This window comes from Urocampus carinirostris, chromosome 3 (assembly GCF_059441175.1).
Source record: "Urocampus carinirostris isolate Australia breed hairy pipefish chromosome 3, RoL_Ucar_1.0, whole genome shotgun sequence".
Lineage (NCBI taxonomy): Eukaryota > Metazoa > Chordata > Actinopteri > Syngnathiformes > Syngnathidae > Urocampus > Urocampus carinirostris.
The window spans coordinates 5,578,818-5,603,256 of NC_142351.1; the positions used below are offsets into that span (position 1 = coordinate 5,578,818).

Sequence of the window (24,439 nt, forward strand, 5' to 3'; positions counted from 1 at the left end):
TAACCGTTAGACGGTTAGCTTATAGCGGATGTGAGGCTAGGGTTGGTGGTTTTACCGTGGATAGCGTTGAGCAGGGGTGGCTAACCTGGTCCTGGAGAGCTGCACGTCCTGCATGTTTTGGAGGTTTCTCTGCTCCGACACAGGTGACGTCAATTTTTAGCTTGTTAAGGATTGGAATCACCTGTATTGGAGCAGAGAAACCTCCAAAACACGAAGGATATGCAGCTCTCCAGTACCGGGTTAGCCACCCCTGGCGTAGAGGATTAGTATCCAAGCTGCACGATTACCCATCGTGCGTGTATGTTCAAGAGTGTTGGGTATGCATGTAAAACACTCCTCGCCCCTCGTGTCACTCAGCGTTTCCTCCACTCCCTCACTCCCTAAAGGTTCAGTGGTCCCACCTTGCCGCTTTAAAGAGCAGCAACAGCGCCGCCCCCACTCCTCCACTTCCTCCTGCGGTCGCCCGCTCCCAGTCCTTCAGTGAGCCCGGTGGCGTTACGTCTAATTTTGCACAACTCCACATGCGCTCCCAGGATCCCCACCTTCATCACCCATCACCTGCACGCACTGACCCCCAACCTCCCCTCCATCAACCTCAGGTCCCTCCTGGTGACGAAGTGCCACCCAAGGTAAGGAGCCGTAGGTGCTCTCATATCTCACCCGGTCTGTAGCGTCTTCAGTCATTCCCCATCACGTTTGTTCCTTTACTCACTGAACTCAACATTTAAATATTTAGCTGGACATATTTTCCGCTTTACAGTATAAGGTGCAACTAAAAACCCCAATTTGTCTAGAAATTTGAAAATGCGCCTTAATTAAAATTAAAGATAGCATTTCCCAGTTGTAAATGCTTGTCATAGATTATTCAATTTGCTGATTTTTGTTGTTAATGTTCTTCAAACCGTTGCCCATTTCAGTACTGTTGTGAAAATGTTATTTATTTTGTTTGCTTTAAAATAAACATATGATTCATATCTACACTTATATCTCATCTCATTAGCTACACCGCTTATCCTCAGTAGGGTCGCGGGGGTGCCGGAGCCCATCCCAGCGATCATCGGGCAGTGGGCAGGGGACACCCTGAACTGGTTGCCAGCCAATCGCAGGGCACACAGGGACAGACATTTCACTCGCTCATTCACACCTAGGGACAATTTGGACCGGCCAATTCACCTGAAATGCATGTTTTTGGAATGTGGGAGGAAACCGAGTGCCCGCAGGAAACCCACGCAAGCACAGGGAGAACATACAAACTCCGCACAGGAAGTCTGGCGCTGGATTTGAACCCACGCAGGAGGTTCCCAAGACATGATCTGTGCCGCACATGCGCTAACCACTGCGCCACCATTTATTGACACACAGGTGAAAAAGTAGGGAGACTGTTTAACCTGTCTTAATGCACTGGGGATCATATTTGATGTATTTTCTGACCCTACTGGTGGTTTAGTGGTCATGTGTCACCACCACTACTCTGGTGCAATTCCCATTGCAAACAATGTATTGCAATTTTGGTCAGCGGCACATACAGGTAATAATGCATTAACATGTACCCGTACACACGGAAGCTCTTGCTGTAGTCTCAATTCCATGTGCCTTTTGTTTAAACAATATATGACAAAACACTTTTGGGGGTGAACGTTACAATCTGGTGCGCCCTAAAGTGTGGAAAATACGGTACTAAAAAGAAATCATATTCTTAATATCGGTGTAAAGCAAATCTATTTGCATGTCTTTTTGTTTTCCAGGTTCCTGTTAGAACTACGTCCCGTTCACCTATCCTCTCCCGACGGGAATCTCCGCTGCCATTGCAGCCTGGTGGACAAAGAAATGTATCTGCGTAAGTCGAGATAATGTAAAGACAAATATCTCTCAAATTGCTATTTTTGATTAAACAGGGATCCCTCAGTTTTTGCTGTTAATGGGGTCCAGAACCACCCGCGAAAAGTAAAAATCTGCCGAGTAGTTTCGTACCTTCATAAACTCCCACAAAGGGTTAAACTTACCTCGAGCTGATGCCATTACCGACTTATAGAGCTACAAATAACACACAACATATAACTGCAGTTAAATGGACAGTTTTATTGTCATACAATAGTAAAACGAAATTGGAGAGCTTCTCCTTGCAGATTCATAAAGCAATTTGGAGAGCAGCTGGTTAGCTCGGGTGTCCTTGATTTGTCTTCAAAATGATTAGAATAAAAGAGTGCATTTCATGGTTCATGGATCTGGTGTACAGGCTCTGCAGGGGTAGCTTGCTAGGGTTGTTACAGGGTTCGTATGGGTGCTTGAAATCCTTGAAAAGACTTGAATGTGGGGTGCGATGCTTGTGAATCCTCGAAATCGTTGCCATGTTTCTCAGCAGTCTGACTCAATAGACCGCGCATTAAATGAAGAAAAATTAAACACGTCTGCTTAAAAATGAAAGACGAAAAAGAAGAGTTTATTCAAGCCCGTCTAAGAAATGCACAGACTACGCGTGGGCATCATGTTAGAGATGACTGGGACTGCAATGATGACACAAACAAGGTGGTTGCGGCAGAAGCAACAAAGTTCCAAATTTTGTACAGAATTTTCTTGGGCTCAGTCAAAAATGTAGGTGTCATATTTGACCCCGATCCGTCCTTTCAAACACACGTTAAGAATATTACTAGAACAGCTTTTTCCATCTTGGCAACATTGCTAAGATTTGCCCTTTGCTGTCTCAGTTGGATGCGGAGATTATAATTCATGCGTTTGTTACCTCCAGTATTGATTACTGTGATAATAGTCTGTGGTTTGCAATAATCTGTGGTCTGTGCAGCCCTTTGAGACTCTTTGTGATTAAGGGCTATACAAATGCGTAAACATGACTTGACTTTTTGAAAAGGCAAAAGAAAACCCAAAAAAAACAACAAAAACCTAAACTTTTTTTCTATTGGGCAGTAATGTAGATCAGCGGCCTCTGTGGGACCGCGTTGAGAAGCTGCAGTCTCGACCCGGCAGTGGAAGTTTGTCCGGCTCCTCCAACTCCAGCTCCCAGGCCAGTCCCGGAGACCGCTTCAGGCCGCGCTGTAGGTCACGTCCCCCTGACCAAACTCAAAATCCGTCTTTCCATGACAAGACAACATTTTAAAATCTTCTTTCCTCTTTTGCCATTCAAAGCATCCTCAAAATCTGAAGGCTCGCCTCTCCAGCGCCCTGAGAATGTACCTAAAAAAACAGATGAGAAGAACTTTGCTAGGCCCACTCGACCTGCTGTAAGTGTTGAACTATGGAATTTGGAGTACAGTCCGATCATCTGCAATTTGTTCTTGCATTTTACATTCCTTTTATTGTCACTTTCTGCATATTGTAAGGTTTTTACATTTTCTAAACTGAAATCTGACTCTGAAGACACTTCACGTGTCTTGTCTAACACCTTACAGTTGGAGCATATTCAGAAGCTGGAGAAATTTAATCAGCCGAACGATGAGTATAGTCCACATATCAATTTATTTAGCCGAATCCAATATTACAATCGTGTGCAGAAGACGACGGGGGCTCCAGGGTTGCCAACTTTTATAACACATGGCGATGAAATGTTCACGCTCCATGACCAAGCTGGGCCGATGCAGATTTCCCAGTAGTCCTTTGAAGAATGGGAGAAGGGTGATAGGTCATTGCCCTAGCCCCCAGGCGAGGTGATAAGTCATTGTCATCTGCACAAACTGAAACCAAAGACACTTTCCAAAGTGAAGGCGGTTTACGACACCCTTCTGAAGAGTTGCACTCAAGGCTGAGGTCAAACTTAGGATATTTTTGAGTATAAGTGTAATAAAACAGCGTATAAAATAGTATATAACTTCAATATAAATGAACATTTTTTCCAATTATGGACTGTATTTTTATTTATAATAACACATACATGATTTTTTTATTATAGGTTTTGGAGGTCTCAGAGTTAAGTGTGAATGTAACAAGAACCACAACTGATCTCTGGTGAAATAAACCCAACGCTCAGTGCAGTGGAATAGTATTTGCCCTCTTCCTGAATTCTGTATTATTTGTATAGTTATATATCACAAATGTTTCAGATCATCAAACCAATTTAAATATCACACAGAGACAACCCGAGGAAAAATGAATGGCCCCCTGAACGTGATGGTGAGTTGGGCCACCTTTGGCAGAGATAACAGAAATTAAACATTGATGATAATTGGCCACTTTAGATCCTTCATTTTGTTTTTATGAGCATTCAATAGTGGAACTGCCGGTGTGGTTCGGATAGCGTATTGTACTTTTTAGTCATCGAAAGGCAACTCCAAACTGTATGGGCTTTTCATCTTAGTGAAGGTCACACTTTTTATTCTTCATGGGATTTATTATGTCTTCTAAGTTGATTTGGGTCTGTGTCACAGTAACTTCCTCAAGATTCACGTCTCCAGACTCTTAGATTTATAAGCTGGAGTCCGATAAATATTTGCTCTTTCTGTTAGGTAAGCTGTCCCTCTTGATTGTCGGTTGTTACTGCTCCTTAGGATCTAACAGCCCTCGCCAAGGAGCTCCGTGCTGTGGATGATGTGCGACCTCCACACAAGGTAACAGACTACTCCTCCTCAAGCGAGGACTCTGGCACGACTGATGAGGAGGACGATGAAGAAGTAGACCAGGAAGCGGGAGAAGAGTCTACCTCAGGACCCGAGGACTCCCGTTCTGGGTTTGTGCAGAGTTCTGATTGTTTTTTTGTAGTTCTTTTCAGGGCTGCAACAACGCATCGATTAAAATTGGCTATTAAAAGCGTTTGCGACTTATTTGATCATCGAATTGTTGTATGACGTGATTTACGAGACGCTGAGTATGGTAAATCGATGCAAACAAGAGTGCACACAATTCCGTTGAGAGTTGTTGTACCACTATTGCTCAGCAGAGGGCGCCAAGACCGTTTTTATCAAAAGTTATCTTACTTTTTTTAAATTGAATTCTACACGAGGCAGATTATGAAGCATATTGTATATCATTTTCATATTGGGAATGTCTATCATATTCAAAGGTATAACACAGAAAAAACAGATTTGTTGAAACATTTTTGAAAAGTAGGTTTACATTTTTGATATATTTTTTTCTGTATTAAAAAAATTGTTTCACATAAAATGGTCTGCATTTCTATAGAGCTTTTCAAGTCAATGAAGACCTCCCGAAGCACTTTACAATGTGCTTCACACTTACCCATTCGCACACACACTCACACACCAATCGGGAGTCAGCCATGTTATTTCTTGAATTTATCAACTATAAAAAATGTAGCTTTTATTTATTTCATGTGTTTTTCTCAATCTTGGTATAAAATTAAATGTATTTTTTATATTTTATTTTTTTTAACTAAATAATAGATATAATATGACATAAAAATCATAAATAATTACAAATATATAACACAAACACAATTAAATTCAAACAAAAAACAAAATAAAATATACATACATAATTAAATACATTGTTTTTTACAATATAAATTTGATGAAGAAAATGAATAAATATGTTGTCTCTTGAAGAGAAAAATCGTTAAATTGAGCAGAACTTTTAATTTAAAAATATCTTTAAAATATGTTCTAACTTTGTGCATTTTATTTTTGTGTATATATTTGTTTGTATTTATTTTAAAATGCTTTCCACTGTTTCTTAGAAAGAATAATTCTGAGTATTCTTAAAAAATAAATATATATATATATATATATATATATATATATACACATACATTAACATAGTGGTTTATTGATTTGGATTAGTTATTTAATTTTTTTTAGAATACAATTCAAAATAAAGAAATAAAACAAAATATTGCTTTCTTTGATGTTTTTTATGATAAGTCCAAAAAAATATGTTCTTTTGATAAGGTGTTAGGAGTTCTATATTTGCAGGTGTCTAGCATATCTTTTTATGCATTTTTTTTAATAGTCAAGTTAATTGATAAGCACTGGGATTTTTTTTAATTTTATAATTTAAAATGTTCTGGTGTTTTGTACACTGTCTAATAACTGCCGGAAACTTTAATATTTGAATAAAAAAGAGGATGTTTTAAAAAGAAATCCAATTAACAGATGAATCGACCGATTCAACGATGATGAAAATAATTGTTAGTTGCAGCCCTAGTTTTCCATTCTGCTCTTATAATGGTCTACTTTGTACACACCAGGTCTTCTCACAGCTTCCACAGGAGGCTAAGCAATGGAGATTCAGGATCTGCCAAAACCATGCTGGTTGAAGACTCTGAGAACAACCTGGCCACCACACCTTCGAAGGATGGAACGCTGGTCCTCAGACCGGTAGGAAGAGGAGATTCTGATTTTGTTTTACAATGTCCCACATGACAAATTCTTTTTAGTTTTTTTCATCTGCTCATTCATCACCATCCCCCACTTTTCTAGGAAGTCAATGTTAACGTATCACCGCAGGCCTAACTTGAATATGTTTTGTCGGAGGAAGAGGATCTTAAAACCCAACACTTGCAAAATGCATCGTATTCCTTTCTGTTCATCCGCACCAAAAGTGTGCCTGTTCTTGCTTGCAGAGCACCGCTGACATTAAGCGTTTGGTCAATTTCTCCTCCATTTCCCCGGCTGGTACCTCTCACGGCCAGCCCCCCAGCCTAGAAGAGAAAAATGGCTTCACTGGCTGCAATCGCCATCTCCCAGACCTTATTCTGCAGAGCCATCACTCCCCTTCTTCTTCCACATCCATGCTTTTCTCCTCCTTCCCATCACCACCTAGCCATGCTAACGTGGCCGTTTCCCCACTGAATCTCCGGGACAAGCTTGTTGTCATGGAGGTACGTTGCCTTCATTAAGGTCCAGCAACTGTGTTGAATGGGCTGCAGGGTGTTCTGATATTCAATCGGGGTCGACTAGAAACTGAATCTTTATGTTCGCCGAGTTCCCAAACCCAACATTGGATTTACACTACAACCATGCTACAGTGGAACTTTTAACGACCGGTTTGACTAATTTTAATGCACTGCAGTTAGTTAAATAAAGGCTCAGTCGTACTAAATAGGGAAATGGATAAAACAATATATTAATGTTTTGGAATTAACATATAAAAGTTAAACATGAGAAAAGAACAAAAAAAGATAAAAACAATGCTCCTTTTATCTTACACCTTTGACTTTCTTCTTAGCAGTGATTATAATTTAAGGGGAGAAAAAAAATCTAAAACAAGCTCAAGCGATGTCCAGGCACAGGGAAAATGAAGGGCTTTGGGGATCACTAGGTGTTTTTCCACTGATCATTTATACACTTGTTATCTACATATGGTTTATTATTTTTAATTATTAGATATAGATACTTTATTTCATTCATCCCCGTAGGGAAATTCACACTTCCAGTAGTATCCTTGTGTTGAAAAATAAAATAATAAAAGATATAGAACACAAAAATACCCAATATAACGTGTTGATGTAGAGTATTTAAATAGTGCTACGGAAAATACTCACTGTAATAAGAATAGGGTAATATGCAAATGTGGGGGTGAGGTTTAATGTGGGCTTTTACTCCCCCGGGTGGAGTTAAAGAGCTTCATGGCATGGGGAAGAAATTATCTCCTCAGTCTGTTGTTGTTATTAGTACAAGTGTTATTTTTTTACTCTACCTTTTGTCTGGTAATATGAACTGAGGTAGATATGTATATTCATGATGTTTGGTAACTACTCGTGAGATCTAGCTGTGGGACACTATTAACTCATTCAGTCCTGTTTCTCTCAAATGGGAAGTGTTGGTTCCAGCCAATTTTTGCCATTTTGACTCAATTTTAAAGACTTACAGAAAGATTAGCTCTAAACTATAAAGGCATTGGACACATAAAAATATTTCATTAGTAAAAAAAAAAGTGTGCTTTTAGTTTTTACCATTGTGTCGTAAACAATAGTTAAACATTGCTAAGTTCCTTGAAAATACTTTAGGAAAAATGGCTTATTGCAAAACAATGGATTTCAAGCTTAACTTTCACTTGGGTGTTTTTTTATTTTTATGTGATACTCACAATATCTAAACAATCCTTTCCAAAAACACAAGGGCACTTTGCTTGCAAAATAGTTTATTTCAAGAACTATGCCACAATTGTTTTATTCTAGGTTGAAAATGGCGATTGTAAGAAAAGGACCAACCCGAACACCCCAAAAAGATGAAAAACTATGAGTTTATTCTAGTGCATCTAAGAATTTCACATACTTGCATGTGCAACAAATGGAGCTTGACAGAGGTTGCAATGATTATTTCAGTCAGAAGATGGTGTCGGCATGTAAAATATTTTGAAATTACGGACACCGTCTTTAAACTTTCTCAAGCGCTGTCTCATTTGTCGTTAGACGTTCCACTGTATTTGCGAGAGGTAATATCTCCCTGCCCTCCGCATAAAACAGCAAAACTCAACATAATCTCTGGGCCTGGACAAACCCTTTAGTGCCCTTCTGGTTGTAGGTCCTGGTCTTCATTTTCGGGTTCCGTCCTGCTAATTTGTACTATGGCTCTGTTCTCCCTTGTGGCCCAGCTGACACCTTCTTCTAACATGGCTGCCTCCTGGTGGTATACTCCAGTCATAGAACGGAGGGAAGCACACTGCAACTTCCTGCCGTGAACTAACAAGCGCTTGTCTCTGCTTTGGGTTGGCCTTCTGTCTTTTGTCATGAATACAAGTACTCCATCCAGTTGCATCTTGGTAGTGGTTTTAGGATCCTCTTCGGCCTGCATTATATTCCGGCACTAATTAATGTCGCTGCCATTTCTTCCTTTCCACTCCTTTTTCTCTGCAAACTACTTTCAAGGTTGCATGCTTACTCCTATTGCATGTCTTAAAAGCTTGTGTGTTTTACCAAAAAATGTTCTAATATGCTTTCATGGAGTTCATGTCCATCCGCCGCCCATGCGTACATTTGTGGAGCACACAGTGAAAACTTGACTTAATAGACTTGTAACCAAAGTTAACAACAGTGTGATTTCCAAGTAGTTCTTCAGTTAAGACAGGGGTGTCAAATGCATTTTAGCCAGGGGGCCACATGGTAGAAAAAAAACCTCATGAGGGCCAGAGTAAGAGATTAAAGAGAAAACAAATGAGAGCAAGAGAGAGAGTGGAGAAAAATCTAAAGAGAAAAAACAGGGGAAAAATGGAATAAGAGAAAGAGAACGAGTGAGGAAGCGGGAGTAAGAGAAAAAGATAGAAAGGGGGGGTAAGGAGTGAAAAAAATAAAGGTAGAGAAGAATGAACGAGAGGAAAATGTACAAAATGAGAAAGACCTGGAAATAGAGAGACAGAGACAGTCAGTTAGAGAAAAGAGAACAAAAAAGAAAAGGAAAAAGAAAGTCGCAAGTAAGGGGTGAGAAATAGAGGAGAAATTGTGGGAGTGAACACGAGATAGAGAACCAGAGCGAAGGAGAGATTGAACACGAGAAGAGTGAACAATAGAGAAAGAGAAACACACAAAGCGACATAGAGACCTGGAAAGAGACAGACAGAAACTGTTGGAGAAAAGAGAACAAAAATGATAGAAAAGAAAGAGTAAGGGCTGAGAAATAGAGGAGAGAAGGTGAGGGTGAACAAGAGATAACAAACCAGAGCAAAGGAGAGATTAAACAAGAGGAGGAAAAAAAGAGGGGAGAAAAAGAGAAGAATTGAACGAGAGAGAGAGTGATAGAGAGAACTGGAGAAATAAAGAGAGAAAGACAAAAGAAGAAAGAGAACGTTGCTACATTTGCTTTGGTGATGCCGGCGGACATATTTAAAACTACAAGTACTTGTTTGCCTCAGTTTTCTTTTCGCTTCCCTCGGTGTTGTCTGGCGGGCCGGATTAAAACCCTTGGCGGGTCTGATCCGGCCTGCTGGAGGCATATTTGACACCCCTAAGTTAAGACAAGGTTCCTCTATAGCTAACACAAATGATAAACTGTCTTGTTTTGTCTCCGCTAACGCTTTGTTTTTGCTACCCTGGACAGAGTCAGTCGGAGAGTAATTCAATGTCCAAACACAAGTCCTCATCCTCTTTCACCCCTTTCATTGACCCTCGCCTGCTCCAGATTTCCCCATCAAGTGGAAGCTCGCTCAACAACTTGGGTAAGTCTGAGGACTGCTCTTAAAGGCGGGGTACATTGTTTGAGGTGTCCTTAAAACAGGGGTCCGGAACCTTTTTTAGCCGAAAAAGGAAAAGTATTTTGATTTTTTTTTATTCTTTTGGTGTGGGAGAGCCACACCATATATATATATATATATATATATATATATATATTAAGACAAAATTAATCTAAACTGCCAAACCCGCTCTCCAGCCAAAAGCTAATTCTTCAATTCTTTATTTCACTGTGTGACATTTAATTATTGAATAAAATCTATGAAAAAAATGATAATGCCAGAGCCTGTGTCTATATTTATGTCCAAATATACCACTTGAAATTGTTGAGTGTTCAGTGTCATTTTTGTCTTGAATAATGATTTCAAAACAAGGTGCAAGCAAAGTTCCTTTGCAAAAATGTCACAACATCCTGCAAACGAGGATACCAACATATTTACCTTCAGTGTAGACGGTGCTAGGCTGTTTACAGTTTTTTCTGTGGCTTCTCATCATTAAAGTGTCTCAACAAGGAACATAGATTTTTTTCAATGAGCGTCCATATAAAGAATTATTTAGCGATATAAAGCCAAAACAGGGTCTGCTGGTCTGACACCTTGACTGTAAACAGTAGTCAAGACTGTGCCCCATATATATATATATATATATATATATATATATATATACACACACACCAGACCGAACCTTATATGTACTTATTGTTTTCCCGCTTCGCACATAGAATATTTGGCTTTGAATAAAACACTGCAGTATACAATTGCGCATGTTCCATTTTGTATCTGAACCAGATGGTCTTATGAAAAGAGCCACATATGACTCGTGGGCTTATTATTATGGATAAAGGAAATAAAACCAACAAAATCACAATAAGACTAGATATGGTCCTTCTCAAACGTGAGGATTGACTGAACAGGAAGAAGAGATTGAGCAAGGCCTTATTGCCATCTACTCTTAAAGGAGTTTAATCGACCCTTCCTTTTTTTCATCTCCTTAGCATTATTACATATCTCTTGTTCACCCTCACCTTTATTAGGATCACCCACTTTTGGGTCCCGACCCACCAGTTGGGAAAGACTGATCTAGTGTATGATATGACTAGTTTGCAATCTTGTGCTATCTACTTGCAGCTGGATTTGCGCAGGATTCCCGTCTAGCAGACCCACTGAGGTCAGACCCTTCTAGAAAAGGCTCAGTGGTCAATGTCAATCCTGTAAACACACGCCCGCCAAGTGACACGCCGGAGATCCGCAAATATAAGAAGAGGTTCAACTCTGAGATCCTGTGTGCGGCCCTTTGGGGTAAGACTTTGTCCTGTAATGTGACTTCACTCACTCTCGGCTAAGGGGCCACTAAGGCTAAGTTATCACTGCAGAGCTTAATGCTCAGTTTTGATTTTTTTGGTGAATAGCTAGATGCGCGCCCCTGTTAGCATCCATGAGTACTTACGCAAAGACACTTGTGGCGTTCACACAGGAAATCATGGCCTATTTAGTTGGAAATGTGAACAATTTCTCAAAAACATCAGATTAACCAGGAAATGGTAGATGAGTATGAAGCTCTGCAGTGTGAACCTACTCTAAGTGGTCTGGGTCTGGTGTGAAAAAAAAAAACGGATATGTGAATAGATCGGATACCGTTCTCGTTCGTGGAAAAAATCCAATGTGAACCTAGCCTAATGCATCTTTGTGACTGCAGGGGTCAACCTGCTGGTGGGGACCGAGAGTGGTCTTATGCTGCTGGACCGCAGCGGTCAGGGGAAGGTCTATCCTCTGATCAACCGACGGCGTATCCAGCAGATGGATGTTCTGGAGGGTCTCAATGTTCTGGTCACCATCTCAGGTAAGCTCCTGGATGTTATGTATGAAGTTCATTTAGAGTTTGCGCATGTGGATGGGTTCCTGGAATAGAATGTCTTCTGCTCTTAGGAAAAAAGAACAAGCTGCGCGTTTATTACCTGTCGTGGCTGCGGAACAAGATTTTGCATAATGACCCAGAGGTGGAAAAGAAGCAGGGTTGGGTTAATGTGGGCGACCTAGAAGGCTGCGTACACTACAATGTTGGTAAGTGGCCATCGTCGACTATAGATTTAACACTCCCAAATACAGTGCGTAGAGAAAATATTGGCCTCACCAAGAAACCTTCGTTATTACCATATCTCAGATACATTTCTGACAGTCAACAACATGTGAGACACAATTGTGAAGTGGAACTGAATGATTTCAACATTTTATATTTACACCACAAAAAACTGAAAAGTAGATGTTGCGAACATAAAGGCCCCCTGTTCTCTCATCTCAGCCAACTGACTCCAGAGGTTCTCTGATAACGATGGATGGATATGTCAACCTAAATGACTAACAATGTAAGAGTGCACTTTTGTGTCATTAAGTCTCTGTTTAAATGCACATGCTCTGTGATGGGCTCAGAGGTCTGTGAAAGAGTCCCTGGAGAAAACTGACAGCGTTACAAAGATCAAGGAACACACCAGGCAGGTCCGGGATAGATTTGTGGAAAAATTCAAGCAAGAATGAGATACACGAAGATTTTGCAAATTTAACACATCTCCTGGAGCACTGTGCGAGCAATAATATCAAAAATGGATAAACCATAAAACCAATGCAAACCTACCAAGACATGGGCCTTCCTTTAAAGATGTTGGCCCAAACAAGGATAAATTAATCACAGAAACAACCAAAAGGCCCATGATCACATTGGAATCCATAAGAATGCATAAGAAAACTATTAGTTGTACCCAGCATAAATCTGCCCTTCATGGAAGAGTGGTAAGAAGAAAGCCCTTTCTGAAGGAATACCATAAAAAGCCCCTTTGCAAGAAGCTACAAGGAAGACACAAATAACATGAAATGATCTGCATTTCTATAGCGCTTTTCAAGTCAATGACTTCCCGAAGCGCTTTACATTGTGCTTCACATTTCCCAATAGCGGCCGTGATCTGTGCAGCCATGTAAGGCGCTAACCTGCTTATTGGGGGTATTGGGGGTTCAGTGTCTTACCCAAGGACACTTCGACATGTAACACGGACAAGCCGGGATTCGAACTGGGATCCCTTAATCCTAAAACGATCGCTCTACCTCCTGAGCTACTGCCGCCCCGAACATTGTGCTCTATACAGATTTGACAAAATTTTTTTTGGGGCTGAATGCAAAGCGTAACGCTTGGCGTAAAAGTAACACTGCCTGAAAACACCATTTCCACTATCAAACATGGTGGCGGCAGCATCATGCTCTGGGGTTGATGGGGTAAGATGGATGAAGCCAAATACAAGGCGATTCAAGCAGAAAGTCTGTCAGAGTCTGCAAGAGACCTGAGAATGGGGCACAGGTTCACCCTCCATCGGGACAACGACCTTAAACTTAAAGCAAAATCTACAATGGAATGATTTCAGACCTCGATCCTATTGAACGTTTGTTGATAGATCTGAAAACATGCTGTACACAATCACCATCAAACCTTAAACTAGCTGTTTTGTAAGGAAGAATGGCTAAACAGGGATCAGAATTTTCCGCGGATCCGCGGATTTCCGCAGTTTTTGAACCCCAAAGGTCATTCCCGTAAATCGTCTAAATTCGATGAGAAAATATTTTTGGGGGGTGAGGTATGATTCGTGACTGTTTCATCACCCCAAGTTAGCAGTTAGAGATCGCGAGAAAAAACGGCAAAAAGAAGCGCAGCGCATTAGATCTATAACACACAACGTGGTTTAGCTGACAAATAGATCGACTCCTACCATTGGTCGATAGGTTCGCTGATAACCAATCAGCGGAGCTTTTGTTCAGAGCATTGGCTTTCTCAAACATGGCGCTCCTTCCGATCTTTTCAAACGGTGAAATGAGTGTTTGAAAAAGTAAATATGAAAATACTAAGAAAAGAAGACGAGGCTTTTGTCTCCGAGATTGATAAAGGAATCAAGAATAAATTTAGTGGTCATGGCTGGAGAAGACTGTCACAGTAAACGTTAAAATCGGCGCAAAGATCGAGGAAGTTACAGAAACTTTGAGCCAGTTCATCGCAAAGTGTGATGTTCCAGGGAAAGCAAAGTGTCTATACTGTGTCGATCTGATCAATTATGGTACGCGAGGTTGTGTGGCACTGATCGATCATGCTAAAATGAACAAGCACAAAGCAAAAATAGCTTGCCGGCGATCAAATTATGCACTCGGATCCGCTTTTAAAATCGGCAGTGAAACTAACAGTAACACCACCGGTTCAACATTATTGGCCGTTCCAAATCCTTCCACTTCAAATACTAGCAGCAGTCAACCACTGGTTCCCCTGTGTGACAGAAAATCCCAATCTGAGGTATTTATAAATCTATTTATTTATGAAATGATTTTATCTTTTGTGTTTATACAATATTTAGAACAGGATAAACAAAATTTAAAATTTGTTATAAACATGATTAAAATAAATTATTTTGTATCATCATGATCATGTTCAATATTACAAATGCTTTTAATGTCAATATATTATTATTTTTTAAATTTATATATATATATATATATATATATATATATATATATATATATATATATATATATATATATATATATATAATACATGGTTTCTGTTTTGTTGGATTTAATTCATTCTAGTGCAATTTTCACATAGCAAATAAGATAAATGCTGTCGGCTTCAGCGCCCCACCGGGCTCCGCCCTGGACCTGGCCGGGGCCTGCGGCCCCTGGACCCTGGCTATTTCAGCTGAAAATGAAAATCTCCATTCTGATCCCTGGCTAAATATTTATGTTCCAAGATATGCAAAAACCACGACACTTGTGGCAGTGATCATAGTCAAAGGAGGTTGTATAAAGTATTAACTCAAAGGGGGGCAATATCTTCGCAACGTCTACTTTTCAATTTTTTTATTAGCACAATAAAAAATGTTGCCTATATTTGGTTTCTTATCTTAATTTTCATAATATTTTGAATTTTTTATCTTTAAAGGAGGGGTGCGTAGTTTGATGTATCCTTAAGTTGAAAATTAAACATTTTTTGTATTACCAATTTGTAAATAATGCTCCTTGAGTTCAAAGAGCTGTTATGCTTTAGTTACTATTGCACCTATTTGGGTTAAATTAGCTTCAATAAGATGAGAAAAAGAATAGTTTATTCAAGCGTGTCTAAGAAATAAATCTAAAGTCATGATTGCAGGTTTCAGTTTTAAAGTGACACACCCCACGTTCAGGTTCTAAGCCTGAAATATAGCAATATGTGTTCAAATCCAGCCACTAAGTGTGAATGAGTGAGTGAGTTGTCGGTCTCTGTGTGCCCTGGGACTGGCCGGCATCCAGTTGGGGGTGTCCTCTGCCCACTACCTCAAGAAAGCTGGGATGTGCTCCAGCACCCCGCGCCCCTACTGAGGATGAGTGCTGCAGATAATGGATGGATGGATATGGCAATATGTCAAAAAGTTCTTGCGGGGCCAGTACTTTAGCAAGGCACTACATCTTCTCATTGTTATCAAAAATTGTGTTTCAGTCAAATACGAGAGGATTAAATTTTTGGTGCTGGCCTTGAAGAACTCTGTGGAGGTTTACGCCTGGGCACCCAAACCATACCATAAGTTCATGGCCTTCAAAGTAAGCATCCAGATGTTTGTTGACTCCCTGATCTTCTTGATCTTACTTGATGCCGCTCTTTCAGTCATTTGGTGACTTGGTGCACAAGCCTCTGCTGGTTGACCTGACAGTAGAGGAAGGTCAGCGGTTGAAGGTCATCTACGGCTCCTGCTCAGGCTTTCACGCGGTGGATGTGGACTCGGGCGCAGTCTACGACATCTACCTGCCCACACACGTAAATGCCCCTCACATTACCCACCATACTGTTGGACCTGCCGTCTTCTAAATTGCGCCTCAATCGCCTTCAGATCCAGACCAGCATTCAGTGCCACGCCATCATCATCTTGCCCAACACGGACGGAATCGAGCTGCTCGTCTGTTACGAGGACGAGGGCGTCTACGTCAACACCTACGGGCGCATCACCAAGGATGTGGTACTGCAGTGGGGTGAAATGCCCACTTCAGTGGGTAAGTGGCATAAAATGGCTAAAGCTGGTGTTGCTCTTTATACAGTGGTACCTCATTTTGTGATCCACCCATCTGACCTATACTATCTAATCGCCACAACCCACGTGTGACTTTTAAAACTTTTGGCTCTTTTCTTAAGGGAATTATAAAATACCCTTTTTTCCAAATTGGCAGAGAACATGTAGTGTTCCTCCCCACAATCCACGTGCCACGAGAAATTAATCCTTAAAGTAGAACAGTTGACCTCATATCCTCTGGACTGTTTTGCCAGAGTTGATCATCAAAGCGTAAATTTACCTGTCGTCGTATACAGCGTGCGTTCCATTTTGACTTTCTCATTTTAGGTAGTTGATTGTGACTTTTCCCCTCGTGTTTTAGCCGCTTGTCTCGCAGTTAATATAATATTGTGCAGATAGCTCCCATGAGTGTGCAGGCTTATGAAGGCTTCCAGTTTTGTTTAGTCTAAGTTAGCCCCATGAGCAGTCGCCTAGCTGGCCAGCCTGCCGTGCTCATTGTTTTTTTTTTCCAGCTGGGTTCGTTTTTGTTGCTGCTGTGGCTCGCGGTTATCCTGGCTGCTTACTGCGTGTTTTCAGTCAGCTAGCCTCGCGTTTTTTTCTGCCGATCGATCCAGGTCACCCTCTATGGCAGCCAGCAAGCCCTCGGTGTCCTGGCTGGTTCAACCCCTGTTAGTTCTCTGTGTGTTATTATTGCCAGTTCGCCCCATTTTAGCTGCTCGCCATTTGTTGTACCATTGTTGCACCCATCTGCGATTTTCGCTGTACAACCTTAAAATTTTCAATAATGCAAAAAGAAAAAGCATATTTGCTACAAATTCAAATAAAATTTTAGTAGCTCTTTAAAACCCTTTACGGTAGATTAATTAGAAATTCAGCACAACTAACGTGACAAATTTTTCACTTAAACCAAAAACTAACTGTGCAGGAAATAAAACTAGGCTTAGCAGCAAATCATAAAAAGGTACCAAGAAACTTAAATAGCTCCCTGATTATTTTTTTTACAATAAATAAAGACACACGACTCTAATTGACTCAAAACAAAAAGTTCGAAAAAAAATTCTTACGGAGCTCCTGAATCAAAGTGTGGGCACGTTATTCTTCCTGTTTCAGTTGCTCTGCCCCTGGTCGCTTATCCAATCAGAAGGCGTGGAGTGAGCAGCGTCCGAGACAGAAGGCGGGAGAGAGGCTCGGCTACATCTGAGCCTAAATAACCCAGTTTGATTCTATTTAATTGGCCGATAGGGTTATCTGTCAAATTCCAAAATATCAGTGCTGATAACCAGCCCTCCTGATAATCAACCGACCTCTAGTTTCAAACAACCCACTTATTTTGGATAGAACGTTGTTGGGCGTCGCCCCAAAAATACGCAGAGAGGAGCTATGGCGAAAAGGGAACGCGCTTTATAGCATTCAGGACACGTTCAAAGTTCCAGACGTTCAAGATTGGTCTTTATAGTGTTCTCAAATAAAGTCAAGATATCTCGTGAAGGTCGTCAGCTCCTCCAGCATCTCAGCTTGTGACCTTTTGCAACAACGTCATCCCATGACCTTCACCAGATGCCTACATACTGATCATTAATTATACACATTCCACAACACTATCTGGTACTGGTCCACTGCCACAATTGTTGTTACAAAGGTGGAGGAGGATGGAGGATCACAGAGAGTGTGACTTACCATGGAAAAATACTGATCTTGTAATTTTGTGCAGCCTACATTAGGTCGAACCAGATCATGGGCTGGGGTGAAAAGGCCATCGAGATTCGCTCGGTCGAAACCGGCCACTTGGACGGCGTCTTCATGCATAAGCGGGCTCAGAGACTCAAGTTCCTGTGTGAAAGGAACGACAAGGTGTGTCCCGCATCCACGGCTGCAATCTCAGCATGACTCCGCAGAGTCCATATTTGTGCCGTTGTCTCGCAGGTGTTCTTCGCCTCGGTACGCACTGGAGGTGCCAGCCAGGTGTACTTCATGACCCTGGGACGCACATCCCTTATGAGCTGGTAGCGGACTTGCCAGGACCTCTACCCGGCAAGCACCAGATGACTGCTGCGACCACAAAGATGCATCTTTTGGGGCCAAGGGTGGGCGAGGTGTAGCGTTTTCTGGGTTTAGTGGTCGCTGGTGTGTATGCGTTTCAGTTAAACTTTGACCCCACTGAAAATCCCTCGAGTCCCTCACCCTTATCCATCTCTGGAATGTCTACAACTGTCCTTGAGGAAACGATGATCTTGTCCGCAAGTGAGGGGAAAGCTGCCAGTTGATCCAACTTAGAGGTAAGATCTTTAGCCTGAGCCCAAACTCGGGGCGAGCCCTAACAGAAATTTGGCAGGTCTTGGGATGAGGAGGGAAAACTTAGAGGGAGACTCTAGATGGAAACTTGGGATGGGATCTTGGGGTGGATAGAGACCTTGAAATAGAGATTTGGGAATACCTTTAAGAAGATGGATAGGGCAGCGAGTCTTGTTGTGGAAAGTCTAATCTTAGGAACTGAAGAAGAAAGTCATGGGAGTAGAAGTTTGTCGTCTTGCCGAGTAAATGTCTTGAGCAGGAATCAAAGCGATTCGGCAATGTGAGGAGGGAGCCTGGACTTAACTGTCAATCGTTACTCTGGCTTCGCATCAAACTGGGCTTCTTTTTCGCTGTTTATTTATTTATTTTTTTAATTATCCACACTTGCTGCGCTTATGTTATTGTTCTTATTTTATTTTTCTTGGTGGAGAATCCTTGCAGTGGATTCTGTCCCTTTTTCTCGCGTCTATGAGCAAAAAAGTGTAATGGAATTCAGAGCTTGGATCCTCCTCAAAGAAAAATAAACAAAGAACAATTACAGGTGGCTAATTAAAAAAAGTCAGCGAGAGAGAAGCCCTCCTCACAAATATGAAAATTCGTGTTTTCTTCAGGCTTGGGCTAGTTCGGGTTTCACCCGCAAGCCGGGTCGGGCTGGATTTTTCAGGCCTGATCTTACCTCTAATCTAACTGTCTGCTGTCGTTGTTAGTACAGGTGATGCAAGCCCCCTCTTCTCCCACTCAGTGGCTCAATAAACACTTTGACATACTGTATTTTCCGCACTATAAGGCGAAACTGATTATAAGGCGTACAAAAAAATGGTCCTTTTTCCTATTGTCTTCATAGCCATGCATGACGACACCGTCGAAGCTGAAGACAAAATAATACTCCCCGCTGGTCAAAACACCAAAGAAACCAAGCTTTCGTTTCTGCTAGTTTGGTGTTAAAACGTTGTCATAATGTGTGTTTGTGGGCCAGATTTAGAGAAAAAACAAAATGGAGGTTTTTACAGGATCCCAGCGGACACTCTTGTTCAAAGAAAAAGTAGAGAGTTGTGGTAAATGCATTAAAGTGAAAAGATTAGACCAGGGCAATCATAAAAATGTTAGGGTTTGCAGGTCACTCCACATATCAGGTAAGAGAAATGAAAGGTTAATTATATTTGCTATCGAGTCTGTATCACTTATTATAGCGGCAAAATCTCTTATTTTCAATGCTTTGGTAGGACGTCGCCCCAAAATATACGCAGAGACAGAAATATGGCGGAAAGGGAACGTCCTTTATTGCATCCGTTCAGCAACGTTCAAGCCACATTTGAAATTCCTCCGAGAGACGCTGGCTTTTATACTGTGTTCAAAAACATCACGTGATGTTTTTCTCTGATTCTAAAGTATTTTTTCCCCGACCTTGCTCAGTCTACATCTTGTGACTTATTTTATCAACATTGTCTCATAACATCCTGCCTGATGTCTGCACACAACAGGCCACCATCAGCTCGAAGGCCACTGACTTAGTTAAAACACAACACTAGCTTAAGCTAACTGTTAGCATGTAGCTTTGTAAAAGCTGCGTGGGTCACAAATGAAAACAGGCACGTATTGCAAACAATCGTTGGGCACACAATCCAAGTAATTTATTAGATACATTTCATTATTTATGTAGTTAGATTTTTTTTCTTTAGGAGAAGCAGTTGGGCTACATGCTAACGTTAGCTGACGCTAGCAAAATAACAAGATGCTTTGCAGATTTACTAATATGGATTCGATAGCAACAATCACAAATGTTTAATTTTTCTTATCTGATATGAAGTGTGCGCTGCAAACCGATCATTTTTTTGATGATTGCCTCGATCTAATCTTTTTGATTTATTGCATTTAACCACAACTCTAACCACGGAGATCTTGTAATTTGCGATCACAAATGTTTTTTCTCTGATTCTGGCACACATTTTAACACCCAAATGGCAGCAATGACCGCTTTCTTTTCCTCTGTCTCCTGACCAGCACAAGTCCTGTTTTGCCTCCAGCTTCGGCTAGGTTATTAAACCGTAACGTGCACGCTATCGATTTTGGTGATACAAAGCTAAACTTTTAGCGCGTACGCTTGTTGACATATCGTCTCGCCCTAGCTTTTGCCTCCAGGCTAAGCCCCGCCCACCGGATACTTGATAATGTTGACAAACGAAAGGGTGTATAGCAGTGCCCTGGGAAATGATCCAATTTGTGTGCCTGTGCGGTCTAGCGAGCTCTTTCATTTGGATTTCCATGACCGGAGATGCAACGGCACCGGACTGGTGGGGTACTGTGGGATTTTTTTCAATGAAAGGTTAAAAAAAAACCTCTGGTCTATAGTCTGGAAAATACGGTACTTAAAAAGGACCTTGTTTGCTGCAAGAGAGTACAGGATCATCAGCCCCCGTTTTCAAGCATGCAGCCAAGAAAGTCGCGGCGGTCCAAGAATTGCTCGGTCTGCTCATACACTGTAGGTTCTTCATGGAAGGGTAATCCACTATCACGATGGAAGGGGGCCAATTTGCATTGTTGGAGTTGAGGAGTAAACTGTGAATCGGATTTACAGACTCGGCAGTCTATTTCCAGAATAACCACGGAAGCTCGTGCGCATGAGATCTGTCAGGGTGCGAACGCCGCAGTGCCGCTGTAGCTCCTTTGAGTTCCGGTTGCCTTAAGTAACGTCTCTACTCCGATACAACTGCTGAAAATATTTTGCCAGGTATATGAAGCAAAAAAATTGCATTGAAGGAAGGCTTTAGATAGATGAATGGACCTTTGTTTTCACATTTGAGGTCTCCTTTTTGCATATATCCCTACCGTCTTATTTTATGGCAGTGGTTCTCAACTGGTTTGATTTTAGGACCCAGCATTCCAACATGAAATCCAGAAAAAAACACATTAGTCGACTGAAAGGATTGTGCAGTTCTGACTGGCCTCCTGAGGAGTTGTCAATGCAACCTTTGCTTCACACATCCAAGATAATTAAAATAGTATAGTATGTTCTGACATTGATTAATCTTTTTTATGACATTGCAAAATGGAATTCCGACCCAACGTGAAATGCTCTACGAGGTTAAGATTTCTCAACTAAGTTCAAAGAGCCATTATACATATTTTTTCACCAAGCCTATTTGCTTTTCTTTTTTTTTTTTTAATCTTCTCATCCTTCTGCCCACGAAGCCTATTAGGTTGGAGGAAAGGAGACAGGGGTGAGGAGAGTGATTTTACGCACGTGCTTGAGGTTTTCCTTGATTCTAGTACGAAAATGGTGAAAGTAAGGAAATTACTGTTTCAAGTACACTCCAAATGCCAGCACAAACCACCAAAAAGAAGAAATAATTGGAGGCGCATCTAAGAGTCACGTACAGCTGGACAGAGGCTGCAATGATGACTTCAGCCAGAAGATGGCGTCAGCAAGTAGAATATTTTACAATAATAGACATCACCTACAAATAAGAGGTATAATATATTCACTTTTAATAAGACCGGAAAAACCTAATTGACTTCAAGTATCATATAAATTCGCATATTAGCCTCCATCGCATATAAGTGACCACTAAAATAGCCACACACTAAAAAGTTCATACTCAAAATATGAAAAAAAATATGGACCTAACCATTAATTATTGTGAAAATAATAAAGATCAATTTTAAAATACTTTTTAAACCATTTACTGTACATCAAAGCTCTGCTTCAATGACAGACACTTGGACAATCTTTTTGTATTTTTCAATCATTTCCTTCTTTGACTTGATCGTTGTCACTGTTTTCCACTTTCTTGGCACCCATAATGGGCAGAAGAGGGAAAGAAAACCATCAAAATCAAGATAAAATGAGATGCCGTCCCTCTCAAACACAAATGGGACGGAGCTGATTGCCCCGCTTGATCTCTTCTTCCTGTTCAGTCAATCTACTACGGGATTCACCCTCCTTTTTTGTCTCAGAATTTTTACCAGGGCAAAGGCAGACGACCCACTGAAAACAGGTCAGCGACCCATTTTTCGGTCACCAACCCACCGGTTGAGAAACACTGCTCTTTGAAATATATCGAAGCGGCTGTCATCGATCACCTCACGTGAAATTCTGCCGCCGTTTGTACGAAAAAGACCACGTCACTTTCCACCTCTAGCCGGTTGCAAAGGAAAAGTGGCCTATTTTTCCACCCGGATTTCATTTTTAAGTCTTTCTCATAAAGGATAACTATGCCACTGCTGTTTTTTTTTTTTCAAATGCTCACACGATGTGGAAAATGTTTACAGAAGTCATTGTTTGTCAAAACCAATGTGCATCCAAATGATTATTTATGGATAATTTGAGGGCCGTTTGACTGGTTTTGTATTTTCTATTCCTTTTTGTACTCTCATTTAGGATTTCCGCCGGGGAATGGAAAATCTAGACTTTTCCTTCCATTTAGCCTCCTAACACACGTTTTCTTTCACTCGTTTTTATAATTTATGTCCTCTTGTGTGTGCTGTGGGAATCGCTGTCGTTTCCCAAAAGTTCTTTCCATTGAATAAACGGAAATTGACATTTTGCTGTCCGGTTTTCAAATGGAAGTCGATTCCTCTTTTATTTTCTTACCTGATGACGGGTTGAGAGGATTACTTAATACGTGTAATCAGGGTTGGGTAGGGTTACTTTAACTTGATTACTTTTGGATTACTCCAATACCAAATCTGCTAATAAAAGACAATAGAAAGTAAATATGAATAAAATGACTCAATTTTGTGCAGGCTTGGGGAGTAACGGAATACACGGAACGGCAAAAATGATGTTGGCAAGCTGTTTGGATTTATTTTCATTTTGTTTCTGTCACATTTTATGTTCGTTTTGCCGGAGATCAAAGCCAGGAGAGAAAGCTTACCACGTGTTGTGAGTCATCATTTTATTCCTATTTAGTTTTTTTTGTCTTTTATTAGCATATTTGGTACTGGAGTACCGTATTTTCCGCACTATGAGGCACTATAAGGTTATAGGGCGCACCGCCCAAAAATAGTTTTTGGTCCTAAAATTTTCCATACATAAGGCGCACCGGATAATAAGGCCCTACAATGGGACAAAACAAAACAGATAGTTCAGTGGGACCATTTTTCTTTCATTTTGCTTCATTTCTTGTCATATTTCGGAATCCAAAAGCGCCAGAGAGTTGTTCACTCCCGAGAGCCGGTTCACAGAGCCGCTTTGTTCGCCCACACTAAATCACTCCCAAACACACAAACAAACAAGTGAAGGAAAGTAATCAAGTTAAAGTAACCCTACCCAACCCTGCGTGTAATCCGATTTTATAGTTAATTTATGAAAACTGTAAGCAGGGAGCCAATCCGAATACTATTATCAGTGTCTGAAACTCATGCTACAAGCCACGTGAACTCCTCCTTCCACGATGCTCTTAATGTATGTTTACTTTTTGTAGCGTCATCAATTTTGTGAGCTTCTTTTGAATCTTCTGGGGCTGGGGTTTTGACTTGATTCCTAACCACATCGATTTTCTCTGTGCGTCTACTTAGGAAAATGATATGCAAATGCACGACCTTATAAGGCTCGGGAAAGTCCGGAAGCAGGAAGTTATTCGATGCAGGCTTCTGATTGGCTGCCGAGTATGCAAATTGCCAAACGAGACGAAATTCCGAAATTTCCAAACCGAACGAAGATTTCGAAATCGGAATACAGAAAAATTTTGATTTGCTATTATGTTAAATTAATCTTACTTTCAATTACTTATAAATTACTCCAACACCAAATATAAAATTACTACAAGTAAAATGATTTAACCTTGGGAACAAAATTGAGGAAAAGCAAGCTCAGGAAGTATTTATGAAGTATCTCAAAAGTAGTATTTTATTACTGTTATAGTAGATTTTATTTTTAGTTTTTTTTAACCTATTTAATTTCGTAGTATTTCTGTAATTATATTTTTGTAACATTTTCAGGGTCATTTTTACAGTATTAGTGTAGACGTATTTTTGTAGTAATTCTATAGGATTTGTTTTCTTTAATGATGACA

At 40.7% G+C, this 24,439-nt stretch overlaps 1 protein-coding gene across 4 annotated transcripts in view; it reads left to right on the plus strand.

Annotated features, from left to right (window-relative positions):
* The window catches only part of LOC148368460 (mitogen-activated protein kinase kinase kinase kinase 4-like), a 47,816-nt gene extending 27,073 nt beyond the window's left edge, over positions 1–20,743 (plus strand). The window contains exons 16-31 of one of the 4 annotated variants that reach the window (XM_088330468.1): positions 387–629; positions 1,746–1,837; positions 2,923–3,050; positions 3,142–3,236; positions 4,497–4,675; positions 6,152–6,281; positions 6,527–6,784; positions 9,939–10,056; positions 11,197–11,367; positions 11,765–11,908; positions 11,995–12,129; positions 15,569–15,669; positions 15,734–15,883; positions 15,957–16,116; positions 17,845–17,984; positions 18,057–20,743. In XM_088330468.1, the coding sequence (XP_088186594.1) occupies positions 387–629; positions 1,746–1,837; positions 2,923–3,050; positions 3,142–3,236; positions 4,497–4,675; positions 6,152–6,281; positions 6,527–6,784; positions 9,939–10,056; positions 11,197–11,367; positions 11,765–11,908; positions 11,995–12,129; positions 15,569–15,669; positions 15,734–15,883; positions 15,957–16,116; positions 17,845–17,984; positions 18,057–18,140 (2,328 nt within the window). In that variant the 3' untranslated portion in view covers positions 18,141–20,743. The remainder of the gene's footprint in view (positions 1–386; positions 630–1,745; positions 1,838–2,922; positions 3,051–3,141; positions 3,237–4,496; positions 4,676–6,151; positions 6,282–6,526; positions 6,785–9,938; positions 10,057–11,196; positions 11,368–11,764; positions 11,909–11,994; positions 12,130–15,568; positions 15,670–15,733; positions 15,884–15,956; positions 16,117–17,844; positions 17,985–18,056) is intronic. The other 3 variants (XM_088330471.1, XM_088330470.1, XM_088330472.1) reach the window with 3 other exon arrangements.
* Positions 20,744–24,439: the final 3,696 nt, after the last annotated feature.